The sequence below is a fragment of the Babylonia areolata genome, chromosome 12, assembly GCF_041734735.1.
Source record: "Babylonia areolata isolate BAREFJ2019XMU chromosome 12, ASM4173473v1, whole genome shotgun sequence".
Classification (NCBI taxonomy): domain Eukaryota; kingdom Metazoa; phylum Mollusca; class Gastropoda; order Neogastropoda; family Buccinidae; genus Babylonia; species Babylonia areolata.
The window spans coordinates 42,951,909-42,977,753 of record NC_134887.1 but is presented as its reverse complement, the minus strand read 5'-3'; the positions used below and the strand labels follow the sequence as shown (position 1 = coordinate 42,977,753).

Genomic DNA, 25,845 nt, shown 5'->3' with positions numbered 1-25,845 from the left:
TACTTGTGCTCAATTTTTCTGTTGTCCAGGTTCTACCAGACAACTATTTTACTTTTCAATTTCTAATTAAATTTTGATTTTTCTGCCCTGTCATGGCTCTGTGTGGCTGGTCGGCTGAGCGACATATAACAGCAATGAAAAATGGGTAGTGATATAGTGTTGGGGGTTGAGGTGAGCGTCCTGGTGACGTGTCCCATGGTTATATTGCAGCACACTCTCATCCAGGTGTGAGACGGGCAGTGGGTGGTGCCACCTGCGGGGACCAAGGGCCAACACTCTGGCAGTTCCAGCAAAAACAGGTCCATGTCACGGGTAGCTTCTTCTCACTTTTTGAACCTGCAGGCAGTTATTCATCTGCACTAGCGGCGCCATGAGCGTTACTTCATAAGATTGGATGATGCGTGCGTCACATGAACTTTAGTGGGAAGAAAGTTCCCTTGTGGCATCATATGTGGTACGTCATCTGATGCATAGGCATTTTCGGGACTGTATGTTTTTGCTAAAGTAAGACAGGGAGAGTTATTTTTATGACACTTGAGGGGTTAGGCAGTGGTGGATAATCACCTCATTATTATTTTCTTCTTTGAATCTTTGAAGTTAGGATGAAAACGCTGAATAACAAAGCAAGCCTTTATACATTTTTAAGAAAAAACTTTTTTTTTTTTTTAAGTTTGTATATCTGTGATGCCATGATAAAATGTTCAGAAACAGAGTAAAGTATCATAACATCACAATTTTTTTGTTTTGTGTTTTGAGTAAATATTTTCTTTGTTAAACAAGTATGGAGATGATGATCAGCTACGCAGAAAACTGCCTGCCTCCTTGACATGGATGGAGTTGCAGTGATGGTTTTGTGATGGGAGAGAGGGGAGGGAGGATAGAGGACCAACAACAGTGAAATTCTGCCACATGTTTTTCATTGTTGTGTGTGTATATAGTTTTGTTGATACAAGGTGATAAACGATTGTTTTCCCCTTTGTTTACTTACATTGTTCTGTGATGTTGGAATGTGGTGAATGGGTTTTTTTTGGTACATTTGACCTGTGTTGAAACTGTGTGGCTGTGTGTGGAAGATGTTGTGTGTCTTAAACCATATTTCAGATGCAGTTTGGTGTAAGGTATAAATGTAGATTTGGAGAGTGAGAGAGGAAGAGTTTCCTTGTTTCTTGCTTTCTTTTCTCTCTCTCTCTCTCTGTGTCTCTTTGTTGTAATTGTTGTTACAGAGAGAACATCTCATTCTCTTGGTGTATTAATAATTTTTGGTGGTGTTTGTTTCTCTTTCTGTATAGTTTTTTTGTTGTATTTTTGTAAATGAAAGATATTGTTCATACAGGATAGCGAGGTTTCTGATAAGCAAAGCACCTGTGCTGGGTTGTTTAAGAGTGATTTTAGCAGCACAAACTTTGCTTTAGCTTTAAGATTTTTCCAGGTCTGTGTAATAAGCTGAGACTTCGGGATGTTCTTAGACCTAAGCAAGCTTTGCACTGTTAAGATCGTTTCCACCCGGGGTCTTATGCTATACATATATAGCTTGATGTCATGAATTTACACAGTATGGCAGTTTGAGAATCTCCAGGAAGCAGTGCCAAGTGTGGGTCGTGTTTAGTTGGTTGTAATACTGAATGCTGAGAGGAATTAAGAGTCCTGTGTCTTGCAGTTGCATGTGTCTGTGTGCATGTGTGTGCACATGCATGCATGCTTGTGTGTTTGTGTGCATATTGTTTGTGCATCTTTACAGGTTGCTTGTGTTTGTGAATAAGAAAGGTTATGAACATGTGCGTAAGGAGGATATTGTACAAAGGTGTGTAAGAAAGATGAGGATTGTTTTCACATGCCTGAAATAAAATATGCATTCCTTTTGGAACAAACTTATGTACCTGAGTCCAGTGTGTGGACTCAGACATTGGTTTTGCTTTGTGAAATCCAGTTTGATACTGTGGTGTTTTTCTAGAAAGAATTTTCGATTGCATTATGCTACAGAAGATATTATTGTAATGATGACCCTGTATGCAAATTTGGAACATTGTGTGAAAGCAGTGTATTTGGCATTCTTCTGTTCACTGAAGGTTAATCCATATGATTTGAGGGTAAAGTGTAGTTTGATGATGTGTTCTTTTTGCTACCGAAAATTTGGAAAAAAACCCCAAACAAAACAAAAAAAAACCCAAAGGCAGAGATCTGGACTGAGGCTGTCTAGACCCAGTGGAACGATCACTGGGGCAATGTGGTTTGGGTGATGGTGTGGGTGAGGCATGGGATAATTTCCACAGACAAGCTTTTCAAGATTGAATGAAGATTCCATAGTACCAGCTTTCAGTAGAATCTGTGGACAGTCTGTGTTTGATTTGTGTGTTTGTGTGTGTTGCTTTCTTCCTTTTTGCTTTTTTAAAAATTATTTTTTTTATGATAGCAAGACAAAGAGTTTCAGTGTATAGAATTAGAAACCAAGGATCAAGGAATCCATGGTGTGTGGAAGTGTGAACTATTGAATGGGACGGCTGGCTCTTTGATTTGCCTTCAGTAATCACAGAAGGAGCTTCTCCTGGGATATCTGATAGGGTGATAAATGTCTTGATGAGCTTGAAATTGTACTTGGTGAAAACAAGACAGAGCGGGCATGTGTGGGTGAGAGGGAAAAGAGTTATCTAAATCTGAAGATGTATTTGTATAGGAGGGAATGTTGGCATTGTCTGGCATGCTTGTGGGTGGATGTATAGTATGTGGATGTGTAGGAAGATCGAGGAAACTCCAAATACACAAACTGTTGTCTATGTGTGGTTTGGAGTTACGCAGTGAGAGTGCACTGTTGGATTTTGATGTTGTGACTGTTAGTGAGCCTACTGTTTATTAACATTATTTTCAGTATGACAGAAGGCACTACTTTTTGTTAAGATTATATTCAGTATGATTGAAGACACTATGTGGCTTGTAGTGATAGATAAATTGCACTTTTTATATTAAACATAATCAACACCATTAGGACATAACTCTTTTTTTCCACCCACTTAAAAAAAAAAAATCTTATATGGTCATGTCATAGTTAAGCAATTTGTAATGTGTGCCATCTAACTTGCAGGTTTGTGCAATGCTCATATCGGTTTTCAGGGTTGGAGACCCCCCATTTTGATGTGATGCACATTAGTTTGTGCACATTTATGCATATTTGTCTATAGCATGAATAGTCGGACACATAGGAGAGAGATTAACTATAGTGTTTCTAAATGGCTCAGTTGGTGTGAGAGGGGTGACATTGATGATTTTTTCAGTGTCACGTTTGTGGCTGCCTACCTATTTTTCATGAGAGACGTTATTATTATATATATATTTTATTTTATGTAAATTATTAATATTATACAAGCATAACCCACTGTGTGTTGCAAGTGAAGTATGTGTTCCTGTTTAGACTTGGGTAAGTGTACACTCATCTCTTTAGCTGTTGACAGATGTGGGTTAATGTAAACGTTTCTCTTTCGCTGTTAAAAGACGTGGCTGAATGCAGGCCTATCTCTTTAGCTGCTAATAGACTTGTGTAAATGTACACTTATCTCTGTACCTGTTGACAGACTTGAGTAAGTGTACATTAATCTCTTTCGCTCTTGGCGGACTTGGGTGAATGTACACCTATCTCTTTAGTTCTTGATAGTCTGTTTCAAGAGCTTGGTTTTTGATGACATTAGATCAGTTTGGACAGAATTTCACAAACACTGCATACATGTGTGCCTGTTTAAATTGGTATTCCTGTAACAGCCCAAGTTGGGTGGAGGTTTTTTGTTGTTGTTTTTTCAATTATAGAACGTCCCCTATCTGGGAATACTGTGCAAGAAATTTCCTCTTTCCTGCGACTGTCTTTGTTATTGGTTTTTTCCTTCGTTACAAATTACATCCGATCTTCTGGAAAATCTGTGGTAGCAAATTTCTCTGTTCTGTTGCTCTTTTTAGCTTTTCCCTTTTCTTTCTGTCATCTCTTTTTTTATTTTCTGCCCTGTTGTTGGTTCATTTGCAAATATTTTGTTTTCAAGGTCTTTCTTTTTCTTTAGGATCTGTTGGTGGTGTTTCCAGCCCTTACATGGCCCTGTGTGATTGGCTGGGCTATTGTATGCAACAGTGATTATAACAATAATACTGTGATATCAGTCAACAAGCTGGAATTTTTCGGAGAAAGGTATGGATCAGCTTCGTGGCAGTTAGAATATTGTATATAGTTCAGTTCAGTTACTCACTGAGGCATCAGTGTTCGGACAAATCCATATATGCTACACCACATCTGCTAAGCAGATGCCTGACCAGCAGCATAACCCAATGCGATAAGTCATGCCAGGAGGAAAAAAAGAAGTGTATAGTGAGAACTGGCGTATTTGAACAAGCTGCAGAAGTGCAGAATCAACTTGAGCAATCGCAGTGTTCAGTTCATATGACCAACACTTAGAACTTTTATTTGCAGTTGACTGGTAGTTTTGTCACAGTCATTTTCATGTGTCAGTCATGATCTTAACTGTTCACCATGTATTAAAGTGTCACTTTTTCTCTACGAGACAGGAGAAATCATTTACAAAACTCTCTTCTTCAGATAAGTATGTAAAAAAAAAAAAGTCTACTCTGAACTGACAAACACTGGATAGCAGATGCTTTGCCCTGACAGGATGGCACTAACCTGTGCATTATGCGCTACTGATCTGCAGAATGCCATGTCTGTATCTGAAGTCTTGTGGCACCTTTCCATCGTTGCACTCTGAAATGTACTGCCATGGAACGTTTTACCATTAAAATGGTTTGACCATATGTTGTGTGTAATTGAATTAATTTGCTTTATGCTGTTAATTGTAAAGGGGGTTTTAACAATGTGTTCCATGCACTGATGTAGTATAATTTGGTTTATTCAACACTCTTTTCTCGGGAAGAATAAAACTCCCATTGCTAACACAGTATTTGTCCTCTGTCAGTCTGTGCTAAAATTAAACCCCATTACTTTAATAAATATTTGCCCTCTGCGTATGACTGGAGTTTGTGTTTAATTTTTGCTGATGGATATATCTGTTCTTTGTTTACTGTTGGCTGCCTAATGGATAAATGCCATGTGTTCACTATGCAGACATTTGTAATGTGCAGACTGTAAAGTTTTTTTTTTCTTTTTTCTTTTGTAAATTAAGATTTTGGTTACTGGAGATGAAACAGATTGTACTTACTGTGACATCTTTACAGATCTCATGTTGTCCTGTTATTTCTTGAAAGTGTTGTGCTCAGTGTGATTAAAAAACAAACAAACCCAAAACACCACCACAAAATAACACACACCCTGGTATAACAAAACCATGATGTTGGTGTAATTGAAAACTGTGTTAACACTGGTAAGATAGAAAACAATGTTCATGTCTCATTAACAATATTTCCCAGTTATTCTGTCAACTGTTCAGATTGATACAGTATAAAACCCATGAACAATAAGAAAAATAAACTAATAGCTTGCTGATTCAGTTTCAGTAATTATGGAACAGACAATAGATTCCTTCTTTTCTTGTCTTTGGGGTAAGCTCTGAAAACATCATCCTATTTTGGATGATTAAAATAGATAACAAATTACTTGTTATGAACAGTGAGCTCCCACACTTTTGTTAATGTCAACTTCTTCCAGATGTAGTTGGAAGCTGACCTAAACAAAGGGACCACTGAAAGCAAATGCAGAGGAAGAAGACTGAAACAAAGGGACCACTGAAAGCAAATGCAGAGGAAGAAGACTGAAACAAAGGGACCACTGAAAGCATATGCAGAGGAAGTAGTTGGAAGCTGACTAAAACAAAGGGACCACTGAAAGCAAATGCAGAGGAAGAAGACTAAAACAAAGGGACCACTGAAAGCAAATGCAGAGGAAGAAGACTGAAACAAAGGGACCACTGAAAGCGAATGCAGAGGAAGAAGACCGAAACAAAGGGACCACTGAAAGCAAATGCAGAGGAAGAAGACTAAAACAAAGGGACCACTGAAAGCAAATGCAGAGGAAGAAGACTGAAGTACATTATCACTGTGACTGTTTTGTCTTTTGGTGTGCGTGTGTCTGGTTGTGGAGCAACATTTAGTATGATCAAATGTAGGATCGTGTTTGATGGGCACCATAGCTGAGTAGTCAGTGCACAGACTTGCATGTTGGAGGTCAGAGGATTACAGTTCAAATTCTAGCGGTATTTCATTTGTTAACAATGAAGAAATGTTGTATGTACAGACATGCAACTAGGGCAAGTGTCCCAATTCCCTTGCTGTGCACATGCATACAGAACATTAAATGGCAGTGATGCAACTAGTGCAAGTGTCCAAATACCCTTGATGTGCGCATACAGAAAGAAGTAGTTACCATTAAATGGCAGTGATGCAACTGTCCTGATTTCAAACATTTTGTTATTACTGGTTGTATTTTGTTCCAGTGTCACACCAACACTGAAATTGTCCAACAAGTTAGTTTTCAGCTTGCTGGGTCTGCATTTCTGTATGCCACCTGGTAGTTTTGCTACACACATGGGTAGTGAGTCACACTACTGGTCTTGGGTAATAAAGCTGAGACAAGTTCCTAAAATAGTCAAAACTGCTGCCAAAAAGAGGTCAGAGGGGTGAGCATCTCTGAAATGGGTGCATCAAGATATTGGTGTTCAGTGGGGTTTGTAAACACTGAAAAACTCACTAATGCCATACTCACTGATGTCCAAAACAGTGTTTAGCTACTTAGATGGCAGGGTTAAAAAAAAAGAAGAAAAAAAAAGAAGGAAAATCCCATGGGAATTAAAGCCTTGAACTGAGGAGCAGGAATAAGAAAGGTTTTGTTTGTTATTCATGAATTGCTCACATTATCATCTTGTTAGCATTTTGTGATATTTCCTCATTGTTGTGATGTGGAAAGACTTTGTTTTATCACACAGAGTATTTATATTTGCAGGTTTTTGTATTATTATCATTATTTTTATTGCGATGCAAACAAACATTAAAATAATTTCTACTTTAACCCCTCTGAATTCTGTACAAAATCCCCTAACCTCCCTAAACATAGCCCCTTGTGTATATGAATAGAGATTATACAGACACACTACCATCATCTTGTACTTGTAACTGAATCATCAGTATTTCTTTTTACATGGTTTTGGCAAGTCTGCAGACTTGTATATTGTTTTAGTTAATCGCTTGTTCAGAGCATTTTTTCTTTATTTAAAGCATGATTTTGACAGGTGAACACTTGATGTTTTTGTTTGATGCAGTCATGTCTCTGTTGAATTTTGGGGTGGGGGTAGGAGATACATTATATACTTGTTAAAGAAAAGAAGTAAAAATATTCAACTGATCAGTCAATAAGCAAATACATGTCAATCAGAAAAAAGCATATTATGAACTAGTGAACTTACCACATCAGAAAATACACACACATCAACTGCAGACAAGAAACCTGCATAATGATGAAGAGTTGTATACAAAGACAGTTATTGAGTTGAGGAAATATGGTGTATCAATGAAAACAGAAGGTGTATCTCCTTAGTGGTAAAGAAGAATAAGACAACAGACATTTTCTCTCACTCTTGGTATAGGTAACATATGGAGAAAGAAGACGAGAGAAAGAAATTCAACAACAAAAATAACAGACTGACAACTTTGGAAAATGGATGGGAAAGCTGTTTGCAGAGAGCCAGGCTTGGAGTCAGACCTGGAGGAATCTGATGAACATTTCTGTGTGTGTGGTGCCCGAATAACTCTTTGATTCTCTGAGTTCAGGGAGAAGAGGAAAGTAAAATAGGTACTTTTCCCCCATCTGTTTCGCAGAAGAATGCAGCCACAGAGATATTTCTCTCTCAGTTGCACAGAAGAATGGAAATATAAGAATACAGAAATATCTCTACCTCATTCTATATAATTAAAGTGGTTTAGGATTACAGTCCTAACTCCCCTTTGCTTTAGTTTAAACAGGGTCAAGATAGATTTCCAAAGAAATTCAGAAAAACAGAATCATATACTGATACTGATAGACATCATTTTACTCAAGAATAACAGACCCCCACCCCCACCCCCAAACAGAATGACATACTGATACTGATAGACATCATTTTACTCAAAAATAACAGATCTTCCCTTCCCCCTCCCCCCACACACACCCTTCAGTTGCACACAAAAACTGAATCACAGATCGATGCATTTTTCCTCATTTGTGTTTATTTTTCCTCCTTCAGTTGCACATTGAATCAGAATCACAGATGCATTTTCCTTATTTGTGTGGGTTTTATATCAATTACTCTCTGTGTTATTGATGCTACTGTGATGTCATCAGCACAGAGAAGTTGGGTATTTGGTTATTTTAATGACAACGGACATTCATGTACATAAAACACATTTTGTGTGTGTGTGTGTGTGTGTCACCTTGGTGGGAATCTTATGAAGTATGTGGGAGATGAATAAAGTTTGAAAATTCAGATACATGTCTCCTTGTTTTCCATTCTGCCTTTTTTCTCTGGCTGATCCTTTGATAATGATTTTTCTTTTTTTGGTGTAAAGAGAACATTAAGGTGTGTGTGTGTGTGTGTGTGTGTGTGTGTGTGTTTGTGCGTGTGTATGTATGTGTGCAAGTTTGTGTGTGTGTGTGTGCGTGCACGCACGTGTGTGTATGAGTGCACATATTTGTACAAAAAGGCATGCTGTGTCAGTTTACACCAATCAGTATGTAAACATTGGTTAAGCATGTTCACTGAAAATCAGTGAATCTGACTTTCATATGAATTCAAACGCTGTGACTGAAGCAGACGAACCCCAAGTGTGTATGAGGGACCCAAAATGAGTGGTGTGGGAGGAATGACACCGAAACACTTGCAGATGATGGGGCAGTTAAAAAATTAAAGGGGGGCGGGGGGAGGGTGTTGGGGGCGGGGGGTGGGGGGGGTGGGGGAATCAAGCTCACCACTGACTTGCTGAGCTGTTCAGCTATGTATCCAGTAAGTCAGCTGTGCTCTATTCAGCATTTTTGTGTGTCTTCTTCTTTGTTTTGTGTGCACCATGATTCATGTTTATTGTGTCATTCCCTTTGGCAGTATTTGATTCACTTGCGGTGTGAAGGACGCTTTTGTGCTTTGTCTTTTTTCTTGTACTTCCACCACTGTGTCCATTTTCAGTGTCTACTGCAGAGCTTACTGTTATGCTGTTTTCAGTGTTCTTATGTTTCTTCTTTTCTTTAACATGTTCCCAGTGCTCACAACTGACGTTTTCGGTGTTTGTCTTCATTTTCTTCACAGCACTGTTGTCAGACACACTCACAGATGATGCAGAAGTGTCTCCCAGTTTCCTCTTCTTTCTCCTGGCACTGTCTGTCAAAGTTTCCTTGTGAGAACTGGGATCTGTTACGGTGTCCGAGTCTGAGTCGTGCCCCTTGCTGTTTACACTTTCTCTGCCACTCTCCGATTTCTTCTTCTTCTTCCGTTTCTTCTTCTTTTTCTTGCCTGTCTCAGGCTGGATGGCAGCAGAGTCAGGCACACCGTTTTTAGCAGTGGTGGCCGCAGTCACCTGGTTCTCTGTGGAATCCTGTGAACTCTGATGCAGGCGGTTCCACATGGCTCGCTCTGCTGCCAGAAAGTCAGCTGTCACGGCCACTGAAGCCAGTCGTTCTGCTTCACAGCTGTCTCACACACACATGCAACTGAACATAATTAGCATGTATAATAACCAACTGATCTTATCAAAATAATTTGTAACCATATCCAGTCTGGAAGGCCAAATAAACTTCTAATAATGATAATAAACACATTTACTTAGTGCTGAACCTTGTGCAGGGACAAAAGAGATTTCACACATGACACCAGTCATTCACAAGGAGACATTTTTTAAAGTGTACATTATTCCAACACAATAAACTATGATTTTCAAACACAACGTCAAAATATAAAGATCAGGGATGAGACTCAAGGTTTGTGAAATCAATCACCAAACTACATCCCCAGCTGTGAGTAAAACAACAGAAATGAGCCACTTTACAAATCTTCCCTCAAGTCTGATTTCAGACCTTATTTTGAAGTATCTCATGCCTGAGACATAGAAGCAGAACATTAAAAACAACAACCAAAAAAAACAACAACCTAGAAATGTAACCATAAGACTGATTCTGAAACGTGTAAACTAATATATATACGAAAAGAAAGTATGGTATTTGGGGTACTATTGGACAACAAGAATCCCACAATGTGAAAATCTGATTTTAAGTTGTAAGAGATGCTCAGACTTGCAGTGTTGGCAAGGCTTTGACTTACATGACTGAATAAAGTGACAGCTTTGTCATGATGGGTACAACAGTCAAGTGGTTAAAGCACTGGACTTTCAATCTGATAGTTCTGGGTTTGAATCCTAGTCACGGTGTCCTGCATGCACATGCCCCCAGACAGACAGTAAAGAAAGAAAAAAAGTATGCATGTGAAAGCCGGGACCATGGCCACCGCTGTTATGTCCTTGACACCTGAAGCGGGTGGGGAGCGTGTGGACCGTAGGTCCAACCATGCTTGGGATGGTGGGTGCCACCTCTTGAGAGGGCATCCCTGGATGCAAGAGGGACCCACGGGTGCTGTGAGGGGACAAACACGCACTCATCTCACTGTAGGACCGAGGGCTGGGCAGGTGGGAACCGCAGGCTCCCCCGGGCCGAGTAGGGCCCCTCAGCCGCCGTCGGTCCTGACAAAAAGGCCGTTGTGACCGTGGAGGTCACCTGTGGGTTGACAGAGACCCGATTTGTGGACAGAGTGGCAATATTGGTCGAGGAGCTCGACCTGACCGACAAGAAGTTGATCCCACTTGTCGGGGCTGTGTGTGTCACCCTGTGAGATGTGCTGGGTTGGGTCGGGTGGGGAGCGGACAAGGGGCTGGCCCTTGGTACTCCCGGCAACCCAGCGTGCACCATAGGTGCACCCCAGTACGGGTAGAATGGGGGTAACTACCCATGGGCACCAGCCATACTGTGACCCGAACCCCAAGGGTCACTGGCGCGTTGACCTCCATGAAGGGAAAAACCTGGCCAAGTCGGAGGGAGGTCAGGTCCGACTTGGGTGTCAGTCCCGCTCGCAGACGAGCGGGCTGACTGCCCGGAACCGCCTGACACGCGCGGGCCTCCCCCAGCAGGGGAGACCGGCCGGATAGCGGGAAGACCTGCAGAGCAGGTTGCCACGCGCCCCGAATCCCCTCCCGTGGGGAGACTGGGGTGGCTTGGCCCGGGGTGGGCAAAGTAGAGATCCCCCCCCCCCGGAACCAACTTTTTCTCCCCCACCAAAAGGAGGTGGGGGAGGGGGGTCGACAGAGAAGGGAGGAGGGGGAACAACAATGGGGCCCGTGAGGGCCGTCTCCGAGTGGGGACCCGGGTAATGGCCGTGCGCGGCCTCCCCTTGGGAGTTCGCGCCTAGCTGCGAGTCCCCACAGCCAGGAGAGGACTTGCCATTCCCCCCTCTCCCTGCCTCGCGCTGGGACACCTCGGGAGGCGACGCTCGTACCTCTTTCCCCACGGTCCCCTTCATGACCGTTTTACTGGTACGAAAGTCGCCTCCGCGATCAGCGTCTAACGACGCATCGCCGCGGTCCGAGTCTCAATCCCAGCGTCATGACCCCTGCCTTCGTGGTATGGCACACGAGGCATGGAACCCGCGCTTAGGCACCCAGCGAAAATCCGACCCCCAACAGAGAAAGGAAAGACAGGAGCGACTTAGAGGCAGAAAAAAACGAACGAATCGAGGGTGCCGAGTCGAATCGAGTACACAGAATGTAAGAATACAATAAACACAAGCCGCATGCAACAAAAAAAGGCCAAAAGGATACGCTTAATAGCCGAAAAAAGCGTAAGACGAGACAGAGCGTAAACCTGACAAGATGGCGTGGAGAGCCTTGGCCAAAGGAATGATTCAGCGCTTATAGCTTTTAGAGGCGTTTGATTGGCTGAGAGCGGGTGGGCCCGTCTTTTCACTGTTAGCCGCGCGAAATTTGGCCAAGCAGAGCAAACCAATAGGCCTAGTTTGCATCAGTTTGACATGGTACAGTATATGACACCAAAAGATCTTTATGGGTGAATACTGGCATTCAAAGCCACGAACACAGAAGGACGAGAAGAAAAAGAGCTTTGTCACAAGCAGAGAAGCCAACTGTTATGATTTCACCGTGTTTCGTTACGCTTGATCGCAGTTTGTTCCAACGTTACGCCAATGGAAAAACTGTTCCAACTTCATTTTCGACTACATAGCATGGCTACATGCTTTCCTGTCATAACATTACCCAGACACTCTAGACCTATCAATCATGAGGCCAAGGCAGTCACTACTAATATTGGTCTCTCATGATGATCCTCAGCTAATCGCTGAAACAGCACTCAGTGGAGCAATCAGCTTAATCATAGCAGTTACACCGTGTTGCAGGTAGGCCCAGAGTGTTTGTATGCCTTGTAGATAAAATGTACGTTTGCCGATGTGGCTCCAAGTCTGAGTGTTCCTACCAAATTCAAAATATTCCTACCAAATTTCCTGACTGTTCCTACCAACACTTAACAGGGTTGGTAACTCTGCACACAACTCACCCATCAGACATAGCTTTGTGGGCCCGATGGTGGTGCCGTTTCCGGGCTCCTTGTGGCTGGCTGGGAACTTCCTCCGTGTCACACACAACGCTGGGCGAGTCCGAAAACAGACGAACACCTGCACACCACATCAGGGAAAGATCACTAAGAATTCTCATGGAACAGCACATTTGAACAGAGGAGGAACGTGGCAGAATGGTTAAGACACTTATCTGCCAACACAGTATTTGTGAGGGTCTGGGTTTGATTCCAAGTCTTGCCCTTTCTCCCAAGTTCAATTGGAAAATCAAAACTTAGCGTGTAGCGCCCATGTAGAGCTTAAAAACAATACAGCTAGAGCTTGGTGTTCTTCAACTGTACAAACCTGGAATTCACTGCCTTTTTCGGTCTTTCACTCGCGCCATTCAAAACATTCCTTTTTAAACAATCTCTACATAGCTAAGACACTCCATTCCATACTCTGTATTCTATGGATCTATATTTCTTGTGTGTTAGTGTGTGTGTGTGTGTGTGTGTATGTATGTGTGTTCTTGTGTGGCTTTTGTGTGTGTGTGTGAGTGTGTGTAAGTATGTTTGTGTGCTTTTGTGTGGCTTGTTTTGAAATATTTGAAAGCACTATGTAAATGTACTAGATTATGAAATTATTATTATCATTACTAATATCATCACCACATGCATTATCATTATCATCAAAATAACTGATCAAAAAGAGAGGAGGGGGGGGAGACATAAGAGAAGATGGCAGGAAAAGATAAGAGAGCAGATACCTTCTTGTATAACTCTGACATCCTCACTGATCCAGTGTGCGTATTCAGACGCCGGTGTCTCTGTCACACAGAATTCTATTTCCCTGAAAGCCAAATTTCAGCAAAAATTTTTTTTTAGCCATGACGCTGAAACCGAAGATGGAGAACTAAATGTGTAGGAGTGGGTAAAAGGAAAAGACTGGATTTAAAAAAAAAAAAGGATTTTTTTCTCTATCACTCAGTCACACTCGCAAAAATCATTTGGTAACAAATTCTGTATTCTAGGACACAAATCTGAGCATAGAACTAGAAGGCAGAGGTAGCTGCACACACAAGAACTCACACACCAATGATTAAATGCGCTTTGTAGTGCAAAGATTTAATCAGATTTCCAATCTGAGCATATAGAAACACAAAATTAAACAAAAATTGAAATCAAACACAAAATTTAAAAAAAAAAAAAAAAATCAAGCACAAAATCAGATTTAAAAACAATGTTTTCCATTACAATGTATATATTATATGTCATACATTTAAAAAAAAACTGAAATGGCAGAAATAAGTCAACAAAAACAAACAAAAACAACAACAAACAAGAGAGGCAAGGCCTTCAAGACTCACTTGTGATAAATTAAGTCCCCTAGCATTAATTACAGAGTAATTTCCCTTTTTTACTATCTGCACCAAAACGTTTGCAAAATAAATAAAAATTCCATGCTTAGCAAAAGTTCCTGTTTGAACAAAAAATGATAATAATGACTCCTCTTGTTGTTGTGTCAGAATAAGAGGTCAAAGTGCCAAGTTTAGAGAATACAAAAAATATAAATATAACAGTAAATGCAGTTTGCATATAATTAGGCTTCTTTTTTATTTTTTGTGCCCATCCCAGAGGTGCAATATTGTTTTAAACAAGATGACTGGAAAGAACTGAATTTTTCCTATTTTTATGCCAAATTTGGTGTCAACTGACAAAGTATTTGCAGAGAAAATGTCAATGTTAAAGTTTACCACGGACACACAGACACACGGACACACACACAGACAACCGAACACCAGGTTAAAACATAGACTCACTTTGTTTACACAAGTGAGTCAAAAAACCACTGACACACAGAAAATAGAATTGTATACATCTGTGCATGTAAATAAATACTGAATTAAGACTTAATACCTGTCAGAAATGAAATAACTGAAGCATACATGTGGTTAAAACTGCATGCATTTTCACCAAATGAACAGCCAAATAATTCAAGCATGTAATAATGATGTGTAATTCATAACAGAAATGCTCTCTCTCTATCTCTCTGTGTGAAAAAAAAAAAAAAAAAAAAAAAAAAAAAAAAAATCTTATATCATCATCTTGGATGAACAGACTATAAATAAATAAACAAAACAAAATGTGTGCAAAAAATACCTGTCCAATTTTTCAGCCAGTTTCTTGGCCACAAAATCTCTGAATTGAGGTGTTGTGCCAAGAGGGTTCTCGTCTTCATGATCGTTCACATCAGCACATCTGTGGGAACAAAAAGGGAAGAGGCACTGTGAAAGATTATTTGTCTTTCTTACTTCTTCTTTTAAGGGAAATTAGCATCACAATAAATTTCATGAAATACTTTCAAAATGATTAAAAAAACAAAGAAAAAAAAAAGAAAAAGAAAAAAAAGAAAAAAAAAAGGCAAACAAACTCAACAAAATTCAAATAAATTCAGTTTCAGTGAGAGTACTGAGACATCCAAGTATAGGACTGATCCATATAGCTACATCACTGTGACATTTGGCAGATTTGCCTTAATTAAGGGGTGGTAGGGGGAGGGGAGGGGGTGGGGGGTTGGGAAGTAGGCAGATGTTTGACCAACATATAAAGTCATAAAGTGTACTGGTCAGGCCTCACACACACACACACACACACACACACACACACACTGCTGGTCAGGCCTCGAGGATTTTAAAGCAAAGGCAGACAGATACACACACGTTTGATGACTGATTACTGGGCAAAACATATTGCTAAACACATTCAAGTTGATAAGGCAAATTATTTCCCAATAACCAAAACAAACTGAAACTCTCATGAGCCCATCTTGCTTTTGAGCAAAACAAAAAACAAACACACATAAAAAGCATAAACTAAAAAACAAAAAAACAACAACAAAAAACTGAAAACAAAAAAATAGAATAAAACAAACTAAGAGTTAATGGCAGATTACTCTGACTAGTGAATCCAACTGGATAATGTAACATTACATTTATAGTTCTGATTATTTCTGCAGGAAAAAAAGGCAAAGATGCTAATTTATTTACCTTTTAGAAGGAAGACTGCTCATCAACTGACCATCTTGTGCTGTTTGTGTTGTGCCAGCAGGTTTGTTCCCTGTTCAATATAGAAATTACTGCTGTCATTCCGCTGCCTATTAATGCATAAAAATGACAACTGTCACATGAAAGAGAGAGAGAGAGAGAGAGAGAGAGAGAGAGAGAATGAGACAGAGGGAGAAACAGAGAGAGAACTTTTCGAAACGGAGAATATGACATCAGGGACATGTGCATTTGTATAGAACTTTCCCTTTCTCTCTAAGCCTAAGAAAGTGAGAAGACTAAAACACATGACAATGCTGAGATTTGTTCATCAAACTAGAGCAAAATAATGACTAAGCTTCATTAGAAAAAATTGTTTGCTACCCAGACACATTTTGTGATGGTTAAAAAGTTGTTTTGAAAGTGTTTGGCACTGGGTACAGTTCTGTAATAAAAGTATAATTTGTATTAGTAAATTTGAATGTTTCTAAAACTTTTGTTCTTTCTAAATTGGTATTCTATTCCAAGTCACAATGAAGCTTTTCTTTTTTTTTTTCTTTTTTTTAACTGTGTGAGTGTGGGTGGGGTGGTGGTGAGCAAGTGTGTGTGTGTGTGTTGTTTATGCCTGCACATGTGTGTGTGTGTGTGTGTGTGTGTGTGTGTGTGTGTGTGTGTGTGTGTCGCTCGCGCGCTGTTTGTGTGTGTGTTTGTGTGTGAGTGAACAAGACTGAGAGACTGAGTCTGATCAATGACTGAGACAAGAGAGAGAGAGAGAGAGAGAGAGAGAGAGAGATAGGTTCATTCTATGAATTTCCGCACATCGACATAAATCTGTGATATACTCAGCAGTGACGGCTGCATCTTGGAATCGTTGTAGCTTTTCATTCGGTTCCGTTTCAGTTTGGACATCACTGGAATCGGACGATGTGCTGGACTCGTAAGTTGACTTTACTGCACGCTCCGAAGAGGTCGCCATTTTGCTAATTAAAAATAAAGAGCAGACACGAGGGAAGTAAAATTAAGGTGCAACCAATTTGCTTCAGATCAATTGAAATCAATAATATCACAAACAACAATATCCTATTTGGTAAGCTACTAATGTATATGTTGAATATGAAATGTCATTTTGAAATAGTTTCTTTCGATTCCACAAATTGTACTGTAATTTTTACATGGCGGACTGCGGTCTGGCGCTGTGACGGAAACAAACACACTATTACACCGCAAGAGCACATCACTCAAACTTTGACAGTTGATTCCAGGTATGAATATTGTCACCTTTCAAAGTCCACTCATTACGTGCATGATGACTAACCGGTGCGTAATTCCTTTCTTAGATACGTATATCCCGAGCAGAACATTATAATACTGATACTGAAAGCAGCGCGGTTCAAATGCCGAAACGGAATCTGAATCATGTATCGTCATTCAAGATAACATAAAAGCAGGTTGGGTTTGCAGATTGATTCATTAGGATAGTTAGATCCGGAATAAACACACGTTCTCAGATGCTCCGTCACATGCATCAGGCTATACTTCCATTCCTAACGTTTTGATTGACATCTTTGAGTTTGAATTTTCCAGGGTACCTCTGCCGCTCCTGTGCAGTGCAGAAAAAATACAAATACAGACACATTATTCACAATGTGTATATGATAAGTCTTCATTATTTCATTTTCCGTCTTTCTACTTCAATGATTTAGAAAGGCAACTTAGGAGAGATAGGGTGTCCGGGTTCTATTTTTATTATCAGAAAAAGCTAACGAAGATCAGAAATGCTTATGTAAAAAAAAAAAAAAAAAAAAAAAAAAAATTCTGACATGATCATGATTAATAATCAGAATATGAAAGAAGATATATTTTCTAACTCAATAAACATATATTTATACAAGTAATAGAATTAGAACTTGAAACGATTTGACCAGTCATGCATGTAGGCCTAGTGAATATAGTTTTGTCGTATACAGCTCTAACTCCGGAGTTTTGCCAGCGTGAGCGATTACAGCAACTCTCCAAATAACTTTGGCACCGTAGGTCAAGGAATGTTAGTCAGCAACCACCCCTTCCATGCTGATCACACCACCCTTATTGTCTCTGTTTCAATGCTCTTTCTTTGCTTGCAGTTACTGCTCTTGGTATTTCCACCCTGAGTCAGTGTGTGTGTACTCTCTGTGCTGTTGTCTAAAGTTGGATAGAGTAAAGAGTATAAAATGTCCAGCCAGTGTTCCCTCTGGGTGATATGAATGAACCTTACAACAACATTATTATTATAATGCATTCCAGTGTTCTGGCATTGGGACATGATAGTGGGTTCTGTGACAAACACCTTTTGGGGCATTCACCATACCCACCAAACCACATTATTCTAGCTCATGAACTATCTACAAATAATTAAAAACCAATCTGTTGTCAAACACATTCTTTAATTCAATCAGGAATGGTGCAGTTTTAAAACAGATTAGTAGAATATCTTTAGAAACTTGGTTAAAATTTAAATCTGTAGACTTAAATTAAAACATTGTGAAAGAAGATGAGTCTCTTGTTTACACAAGAATTGGACCAGATCAATTGGGGCAAAAATCCCAAAGCATCATATTTGTCTGAAAAAGCTGTTTGGTTAACAGCTTGAATACTTGTATGCACTAAGTGGGATTCACACATGTATTTTACAATAAATCTGATTATATGTTCACTTTATTTGACTAAGTATTTAAAATGATTGAAGGAAGCCCCCGCAAGGCATCATTCAAACTGGCACTTATCATCAGTGACATAGGGACATTTTTCTGATGCATGCCAGCAAGACGAGATTGACACTAAACTGAAATCAATGGTTTGTCAAGCGGTTCACACATGAAATAGATAATTTAAATGTATGTTGTTTTTACCCACTTTATCTTTGTTTTTCTTTTAATTGGTATGTGCGCATGTAGTCTGCAGTATCATTCCATTTCAGTTCTCTCTCTCTCTCTCTCTCTCTCTCTCTCTCTCTCTCTCTCTCTCTCTGTGTAATTTTATGAAATTAAATTTGATATCAATCATTATTTGAGCAGCTACAAGTGTTAAGAAATCCAAACCTGTCAGTAGACTAGGAAGTAAGTATAAGTTGGAAAGATTTGCTCCCCCTTCCCCACCCACCCCACTCCTCACAAAAAGATTAGTTAGGCAAAATACATCTTTGATTTAGCTCATGATGTTATTTGGAATAATTATACACTGTGTTTTTGTTTGTTTTTTCTTGTGTAAGGGAGATAATCTTTCCTAGTCTAATTAATTTTTACAGTTGCATCCCTTCTTGTTTTTCACTCATTTTATTGGCACACGTATTCAATATGACACCTCACCAAAAGTTAGCATCCAGATGTCATCATGGAGACAGCTTTTGTCATTATCATGATTATAATTCTGTGCAGAGGAGCAGTTGTGTGCTCAGCAGGGGGCCAGTGTTGCAGTGAGGGAGTGAGTTCTGAGTGGGCAGCATGGCGTACAGTACGCTGAGCAGGGCCCAGCTTAGCTTTGACTATCTGCACACAAACTCGTGAGTTGAGGGCTGCTTGTTGTATCAGCAGCTTATGACTCTGTGTGTGTGTGTGTGTGTGTGTGTGTGTGTGTGTGTGTGTCACTTTGTGTGTGTTACTCTGTGTGTGTGTGTGTGTGTGTGTCTGTGTACATGTGTATGTTTGTCACTCTGTGTGTGTGTGTGTGTGTGTTGTGACTGTGTGTGTGTGCGTGCGCATGTAACTGTGTGTGTGCGTCTGTCTGTCCATGGTAAAATTAAATGCTTTGATTCTCATCTCTTGTAACTGAGCTTAGTATGCATACCAGGATTGTAATTGGAACAGAATGTATCTTTACAACCAATAGTACCAGGGTCACAAGGAATATTGAAGGGATAGTAATTAGTATATATTGATATAAGACTACATAAACATTCTTAAGACCTTTCCAATCATATCCTTTATGAAGATGTGGTAAGCAGTGTGGGAGGGGTGGGGGTCAAAAGTCATGGTTTGTCTGAGAGGATTTAGACAATGCATCTTTTTGTGAATGTGACCTGTCATGACTCTCAAAGGGTTTTAGTAAAGATGTGGATATATATGTATACACACAGGTGCACATAGACGCACATGTATGTGTCTGTATACGAATGCAACTCCAACCTCCTAACACTAACACACATGCAGATACACACACACATTCAGAAACACACACACACACACACGCACACACACTGATACACACACATACACACACACACACACATACACATACACACACACACATAAACACACACACACACACACACTCAGACTCAGATGCACACACACACACCCACATACGCATGCATGCACACACGCACGCACGCACGCGCACACACACATCTGTACACAAACACAAACACAGATACACATACAAACACACACACACTAGCACACACACACACACACACACACACAAACAAACACTTCATGCCACTTAATTTCTGAACATGCACAGACATATTTACACACACACGCACACACACACATGCATATGTGTGTGCACACACGCACACACACACACAACACACGCACACACACACACACACAACACACACACACAGAGTTAATTTCTAAATGTCATTTCCTTCTTGTCAGTAGTATGTTCACTGGTACTGGACTTTTGCAGGACAACTCACGAGTTTCTCTTTGGTGCATTGGCAGAACTTCTGGACAATGCCAGGTAGATCATTTATCTGCATACTCCCACTGTTCCAGATAGATCTGTGATGTGTCATGGTCTTCAGTGTCGCAGTCCAGTTAACCACTATGTCTTTTGGCCAGAGTTGATTAATCTGAAATTATTATTTGTTCTAAACTAAAATTTTTGAAAAGATCTTTGCAACAGGAAAGATTTTGAAATGGAATCAAAGGTTTACAATAACACCAACAGATAGCAAATGTCCACTTTATTGAGTTTTATTGAATACTATCATATAGTGATATACTATCATATATTGATGATGGTCTTTTGATACTTAATGTTTCTCCCTTTTGATAACTGATTTGATTATAATTGACTAATGTTGTCTGTTTTTTTGTGTGTGTTCTTTTGCTGTTTCTCTTTGCACAGTTTGGTTATCAAAATGAAACAGACATTATTATATCAAATAGACTACCTTTACAAAGATACAGAATATGTATTTAAAAACTATTGTGTTAGCTGTTGATGCAGAACATGTACTTTTATTTTAAAAGATTTGTGTTAGCTGATGGTAAAGTTTTCTGTGATGTTTGTATACATTTTGCTGATGCCAAGACAGTAGGTTGCCATTGGCAGTATGTTGTGAAATAGATCATTTCTGACATTGTATTTCAATGAGAAACAGAGTGAAATAGTTTTATTTGTATGCCTTGAAAAATGATTTGAGGAATGGAGTGTAGTCATTTTATTGCTCTATATTTAAGGAGAATTGTTCTTTTTGAATTGAACCTAGGGTGTTTTTTTTATGATACAAAGTTGTTTTGCTTTTCAGAGATGCCTCTGCCACCAAGATCAACATTTACACAGGTACAGTTTTGGTAAATGTAATTCCAGTTTTGTTGAAAATGCACACATGCAAGCACTCACAGCTGCACGCAAACATACACATGTATACCTCCTAGAATCTTTGTAACTAAGCTCAAATTAAGTTACATGATTCAGTTAAAACACTTAAATAAACTTCAGTGACCATTACTGGAAAAAAAGGACTTGAATTGTGTCTTTCTGGCCTGTTGAGTGACTGTTTCTAGGTAAATAAAAGAATGTTATTTTACTTTTTTTTTCTTCTTCTGTTTTTCATAAGAATGGAGTCAGTGCTACTACTTTTCAAATTTACTTTTCTTATCTACATCAAGAATGAAGTGAATGTCATCATTTTCCTGTTTCTCTTATCCGTAGACAGAATGGGTTGAATGTCACCGTGTTTATGTTTCTCTTTTCTATAAAAAGACGGGAGTGAACCAATGTCCCCATCTGTTTGTAGTGATCTTTTCTGTAACTTCAAAGATTCTGTAACTTAAAAGAGTGGGGTTAAGTTGTCATGTTCATGTTCAGTTTTTGTTGCTTTGTTGTCTGAAGAGTGTTGTGAGAAGTCGTTTTGAGCTTTAAGTAACTGTGAGCTTTGAGCTTTTAAGTAACTGTGAGTTTTGAGCTTTAAGTGACTGAGCTTTGAGCTTTCAGTGACTATGATTTTCAAATGACTGTTCATCCACTTTGCTGCAGTGGCAGACGCCTCTTTGCGAGGGGGCTACATGATCTGTTTCCTGGACGACGGGGAAGGCATGGATCCCAGTGAGTGTAGCGTAGCTGAGGAGTGGGTGGGGAGGGGGTGGGGGCTGTGTTGGCAGGCATGTGGGTGGGTGTGTATGCTTCTGTCTTTTTCTTCTTCAGTGTTTCTGGGCGGTATCTCCCACGTTCACTCACATGACTGTTTTTAACTCCGTGGTGAATGCAGCCATTTGTCATTTTGTGTGTGTGTGTGTGTGTGTGTGTGGTGTCATATAACCGATGTTATGCTGTGCTCAGTGATTTAGAATCCATGAAAAATAAAATAAAGTGGAGTAATAAGATTATACATAAAACAGCAAAAATTCATACTACAATACACACATTACGAATAGAAATATTCAGTTTAATAATCAGATATAGCATACACTCACATGCACACACTTTATTAAATCCAATCAGAAGAATGGCAAGAAATACTGGATTGGTGTTAAATTATTCATGTCAAGGTAATATGTATACAGTGGTTTCATTGTTCATGCTAGACATTGAAAAAAACCAAACAACTGATGTTGCTTTTCCCAGATGAAACAGCAGACATCGTCACTTTTGGCAAGTCCACCAAGAAGTCTGTGGACAACCATAACATTGGCATGTACGGCAATGGACTGAAATCGTGAGTATACCCTTCTTGTGTTTTGATGAGTGAGTATTGGAGTCAGTGTTTGTGTGTAGGGGTGCGTGTGTGCGCGTGCATGTGCATGTGTGTGTGTGTGTGTGTGTGTGTGTGTGTGTGTGTGTGTGTGTGTGTGTGTGCTGTCCGGTCATATCCCAGTAATTATGAACACAAGAACAGAAATATATATCATGATCTTTGAATTAAATCAATAAAATGTCTTCTATTTAATGACACAAACGCATGCAAGCACACATGATCATACACTTCAAGCACTTATACACTGTATTTGTATTTGTATTTCTTTTTATCACAACAGATTTCTCTGTGTGAAATTCGGGCTGCTCTCCCCAGGGAGAGCGCGTTGCTATACTACAGCGTCACCCATTTTTATGTATTTTTTCCTGCATGCAGTTTTATTTGTTTTCCTATCAGAGTGGATTTTTCTACAGAATTTTGCCAGGAACAACCCTTTTGTTGCTGTGGGTTCCTTTACATGTGCCAAGTGCATGCTGCACACGGGACCTCAGTTTATCGTCTCATCCGAATGACTAGTGTCCAGACCACCACTCAAGGTCCAGTGGAGGGGGAGAAAATATCGGCAGCTGAGCTGTGATTCGAACCAGTGCTCTCAGATTCTCTTGCTTCCTAGGTGGACGCATTACCTCTAGGCCATCACTCCATTGTGAGTGTAGGCATGAAATTGCATGCGTACACATGTATTACATGAACACATACACACACATGCATGCACGCACATGCACACACACATTCATGCAGACACATTTTTTGCGCACAGTCATGCTTGCTTTCATGGACACTAAAAATCTGTGTATTTGTTTATCAGTCTGGAAGGTGCTTTAGCACAGATTTCTGTCCTCTTGAAATTAAACTCAATTATCTATGAAAACAACAACAAACAAACAAACAAACAAAAAAAACACAAAAAACCACTGACCTTAACATACATGTGAGAATAAAAAGTATGACTGTGATGTGGCAGTGGTTCTATGCGACTTGGCAACGACCTGATTATGTTCACGAAGAAAGGGCTGACCATGTCCTCCCTCTTCCTGTCCAGAACATTCCATGAAGAGGAAGGCATCGATGAGGTATATTTCTTTCTATCTATCTGTCTAAATAAAGTTTCCTTCAAGATAATTTTCTCTTTAAACATTATACACATCATTTGCATTACATGTAAGTGAAGGCTGCATTTTCTCTTAAAATGTTGTATACATCATCAGTATTTTAAGGAGAAGAAAGCTATATTTTCTCTTGACTTATTCAACATTGTGCCCGAGCATTGCTATGGCATCAAAATCTTTTATTGAAATGGTTTTCATGTTACATACATGTGCATAAACTGCAAGTAAAGGAACATTTTCAATTTGAAGGAAAAACTGGTTGATTTCAGTGTCTTTTCTAATTTTTACCGCATCAAGATGCCAGGAAAAAACGCACACGCACACATGAAAAATGTTGTGAGAAGTCACTTTGAGCTTAACCCTTTCGCTGCCAGGAAAATAAGATTTAAGTGAAATCTATTTGCCAGGGTTTTTTCACAAAAAACGGGTATAAATTTTCAAAAAATTCTGTGCTCTTTGTTATTGGAGAAAGACCCATAAAAGTATGTATTTTCTAAAAGGGAAATGAATAAAGAATACATGATGTTTTCCCATTTTATGCATTTTAAGTGACATGCTGTTGTTTTGAAATCAGTGTTTTGTTTTTTGTCACATTTTCAACTTGTTCATTACAAACATTAGTCTGGTAATTTGCACAAAAATATCATTTTCTGGACAAATGGATATCTGCACACACAAAATCATACTAGAACAACCACAATATAAAAAAAACTGAAAAAGAAATAGATGCATTGTGACTTCTGCAAGTGATAATATGAATGTGAGGCCACGCCCCCTCAGTCTCCACCCCCCTCCTCTTCACCCCTCTCACACCGTCACGTCATCAGACCGCGTTGGCTGAGTGCCAAGAAAATAGCTCATACGGTGCCCTGCTAAAAATTCGTCTGCTAGAGTTGAACAGCCTGCATCACTCACTGATAGTTGTATCTTGGCCACTCTCTTGATTGCTCCCTTTATTTTCTATCAAATCGTCCTATAAATGTTCACCACTGTCTTCTCCTTCGAATTTATGCTCCAATTCTTTCTGAGCATTAGCTAAAGAAAGTAATCTTGGTTGATTTAGTTCGTCACGATCGCGTGTCTTGAGCACGGCGTCAGTCCGACATTTTGTTGAGCGAGCGAGAAGAGGAGCCAGGCAAAGACTGCGGCCAGTAACCCAACCAAAACGTTCAAATAAAGGACTGCCTTATGACGCAGATGGTGTTTCTAGCTATGAATAGAATCCAGAAAGATTCCCCAAGCTAAAGCTACCAGCATTTTTGTCAACGAACTGAATGCAAAGCAGGGAAAAGTCAGAATATTTCGATGACGAGTTATCTCGTCATGCAGGCAGCGAAGCATACATGCTTGCCATGACGAGTTATCTCGTCATGCAGGCAGCCTAGGGGTTAAAGTAATTGTGAGCTTTGAGTTTTTAAATGAATTAGAGCTTTGAGCTTTTAAATGACTGTGAGCTTTGAGTGACACTTGTGACTGAGAGCTTTGAGCTTTATAAGACTGAGCTTTTAGCTTTAAGTGACTGTGAGCTTTGAGCTTTAAGTGACTTTGAGCTTTGAAATGACTGTTTATCCACTTTGAAGAAGAAGAAGGCTATATTTTCTCTTTAATTCATTCAACACCATGCCTGAGCATTGCTGTGGCATCAAAACCGTTATATTAAAATGTTTTTCATGTTCCATACATATGCATAAACTGCAAGTAAAGTAAAGGAACTTACTTCTCCACTTCCAATTTGAAGGAAAAAGTGGTTGATTTCAGTGTCTTTTCTAATTTTTACCACTTCAAGATACCAGGGAAGCTTGCTAAGGTTGTAAACTCCCCAAGGTTGAATGGGTTGATGGGCGCAATGGCCGAGTGGTTAAAGCGTTGGACTTTCAATCTGAGGGTCCCGGGTTCGAATGTCGGTGACGGTGCCTGGTGGGTAAAGGGTAGAGATTTTTCCGATCTCCCAGGTCAACATGTGCAGACCTGCTAGTGCCTAAACCCCCTTCGTGTGTATACGCAAGCAGAAGATCAAATAAAGATCCTGTAATCCATGTCAGTGTTCGGTGGGTTATAGAAACAAGATCATACCCAGCATGCACACCTCTGAAAGTGGAGTATGGCTGCCTACATGGCAGGGTAGAAATGGTCATATACGTTAAAGCCTGCTCGTGTACATACGAGTGAATGTGGGAGTTG

At 39.8% G+C, this 25,845-nt stretch overlaps 3 protein-coding genes across 5 annotated transcripts in view; 2 read left to right on the top strand and 1 right to left on the bottom strand.

Annotated features, from left to right (window-relative positions):
- LOC143288649 (transmembrane protein 248-like) overlaps positions 1-8,048 on the top strand; it is a 28,701-nt gene extending 20,653 nt beyond the window's left edge. For 2 of the 3 annotated variants that reach the window (XM_076597320.1, XM_076597317.1), the window contains exon 8: positions 211-8,048. In XM_076597320.1, coding sequence (XP_076453435.1) covers positions 211-231 — 21 coding nt within the window. In that variant the 3' untranslated portion in view covers positions 232-8,048. The remainder of the gene's footprint in view (positions 1-210) is intronic. The other variant, XM_076597318.1, reaches the window with a different exon arrangement.
- A 108-nt stretch (positions 8,049-8,156) lies between these two features.
- LOC143288648 (uncharacterized) lies at positions 8,157-16,572 on the bottom strand. The gene is made up of 6 exons (XM_076597316.1): positions 16,411-16,572; positions 15,598-15,667; positions 14,711-14,809; positions 13,318-13,400; positions 12,551-12,668; positions 8,157-9,628 (listed from the first exon to the last, which is right to left on the bottom strand). Exons 1-6 carry the CDS (start codon positions 16,565-16,567, stop codon positions 8,968-8,970), a joined length of 1,188 nt encoding a protein of 395 aa, XP_076453431.1. The 5' UTR covers positions 16,568-16,572; the 3' UTR covers positions 8,157-8,967.
- LOC143288647 (ATPase MORC2-like) overlaps positions 16,567-25,845 on the top strand; it is a 73,420-nt gene continuing 64,141 nt past the window's right edge. The window contains exons 1-7 of the mRNA XM_076597315.1: positions 16,567-16,853; positions 19,005-19,129; positions 20,260-20,313; positions 21,107-21,141; positions 21,838-21,906; positions 22,426-22,516; positions 23,520-23,628. Coding sequence (XP_076453430.1) covers positions 19,071-19,129; positions 20,260-20,313; positions 21,107-21,141; positions 21,838-21,906; positions 22,426-22,516; positions 23,520-23,628 — 417 coding nt within the window. The 5' untranslated portion in view covers positions 16,567-16,853; positions 19,005-19,070. The remainder of the gene's footprint in view (positions 16,854-19,004; positions 19,130-20,259; positions 20,314-21,106; positions 21,142-21,837; positions 21,907-22,425; positions 22,517-23,519; positions 23,629-25,845) is intronic.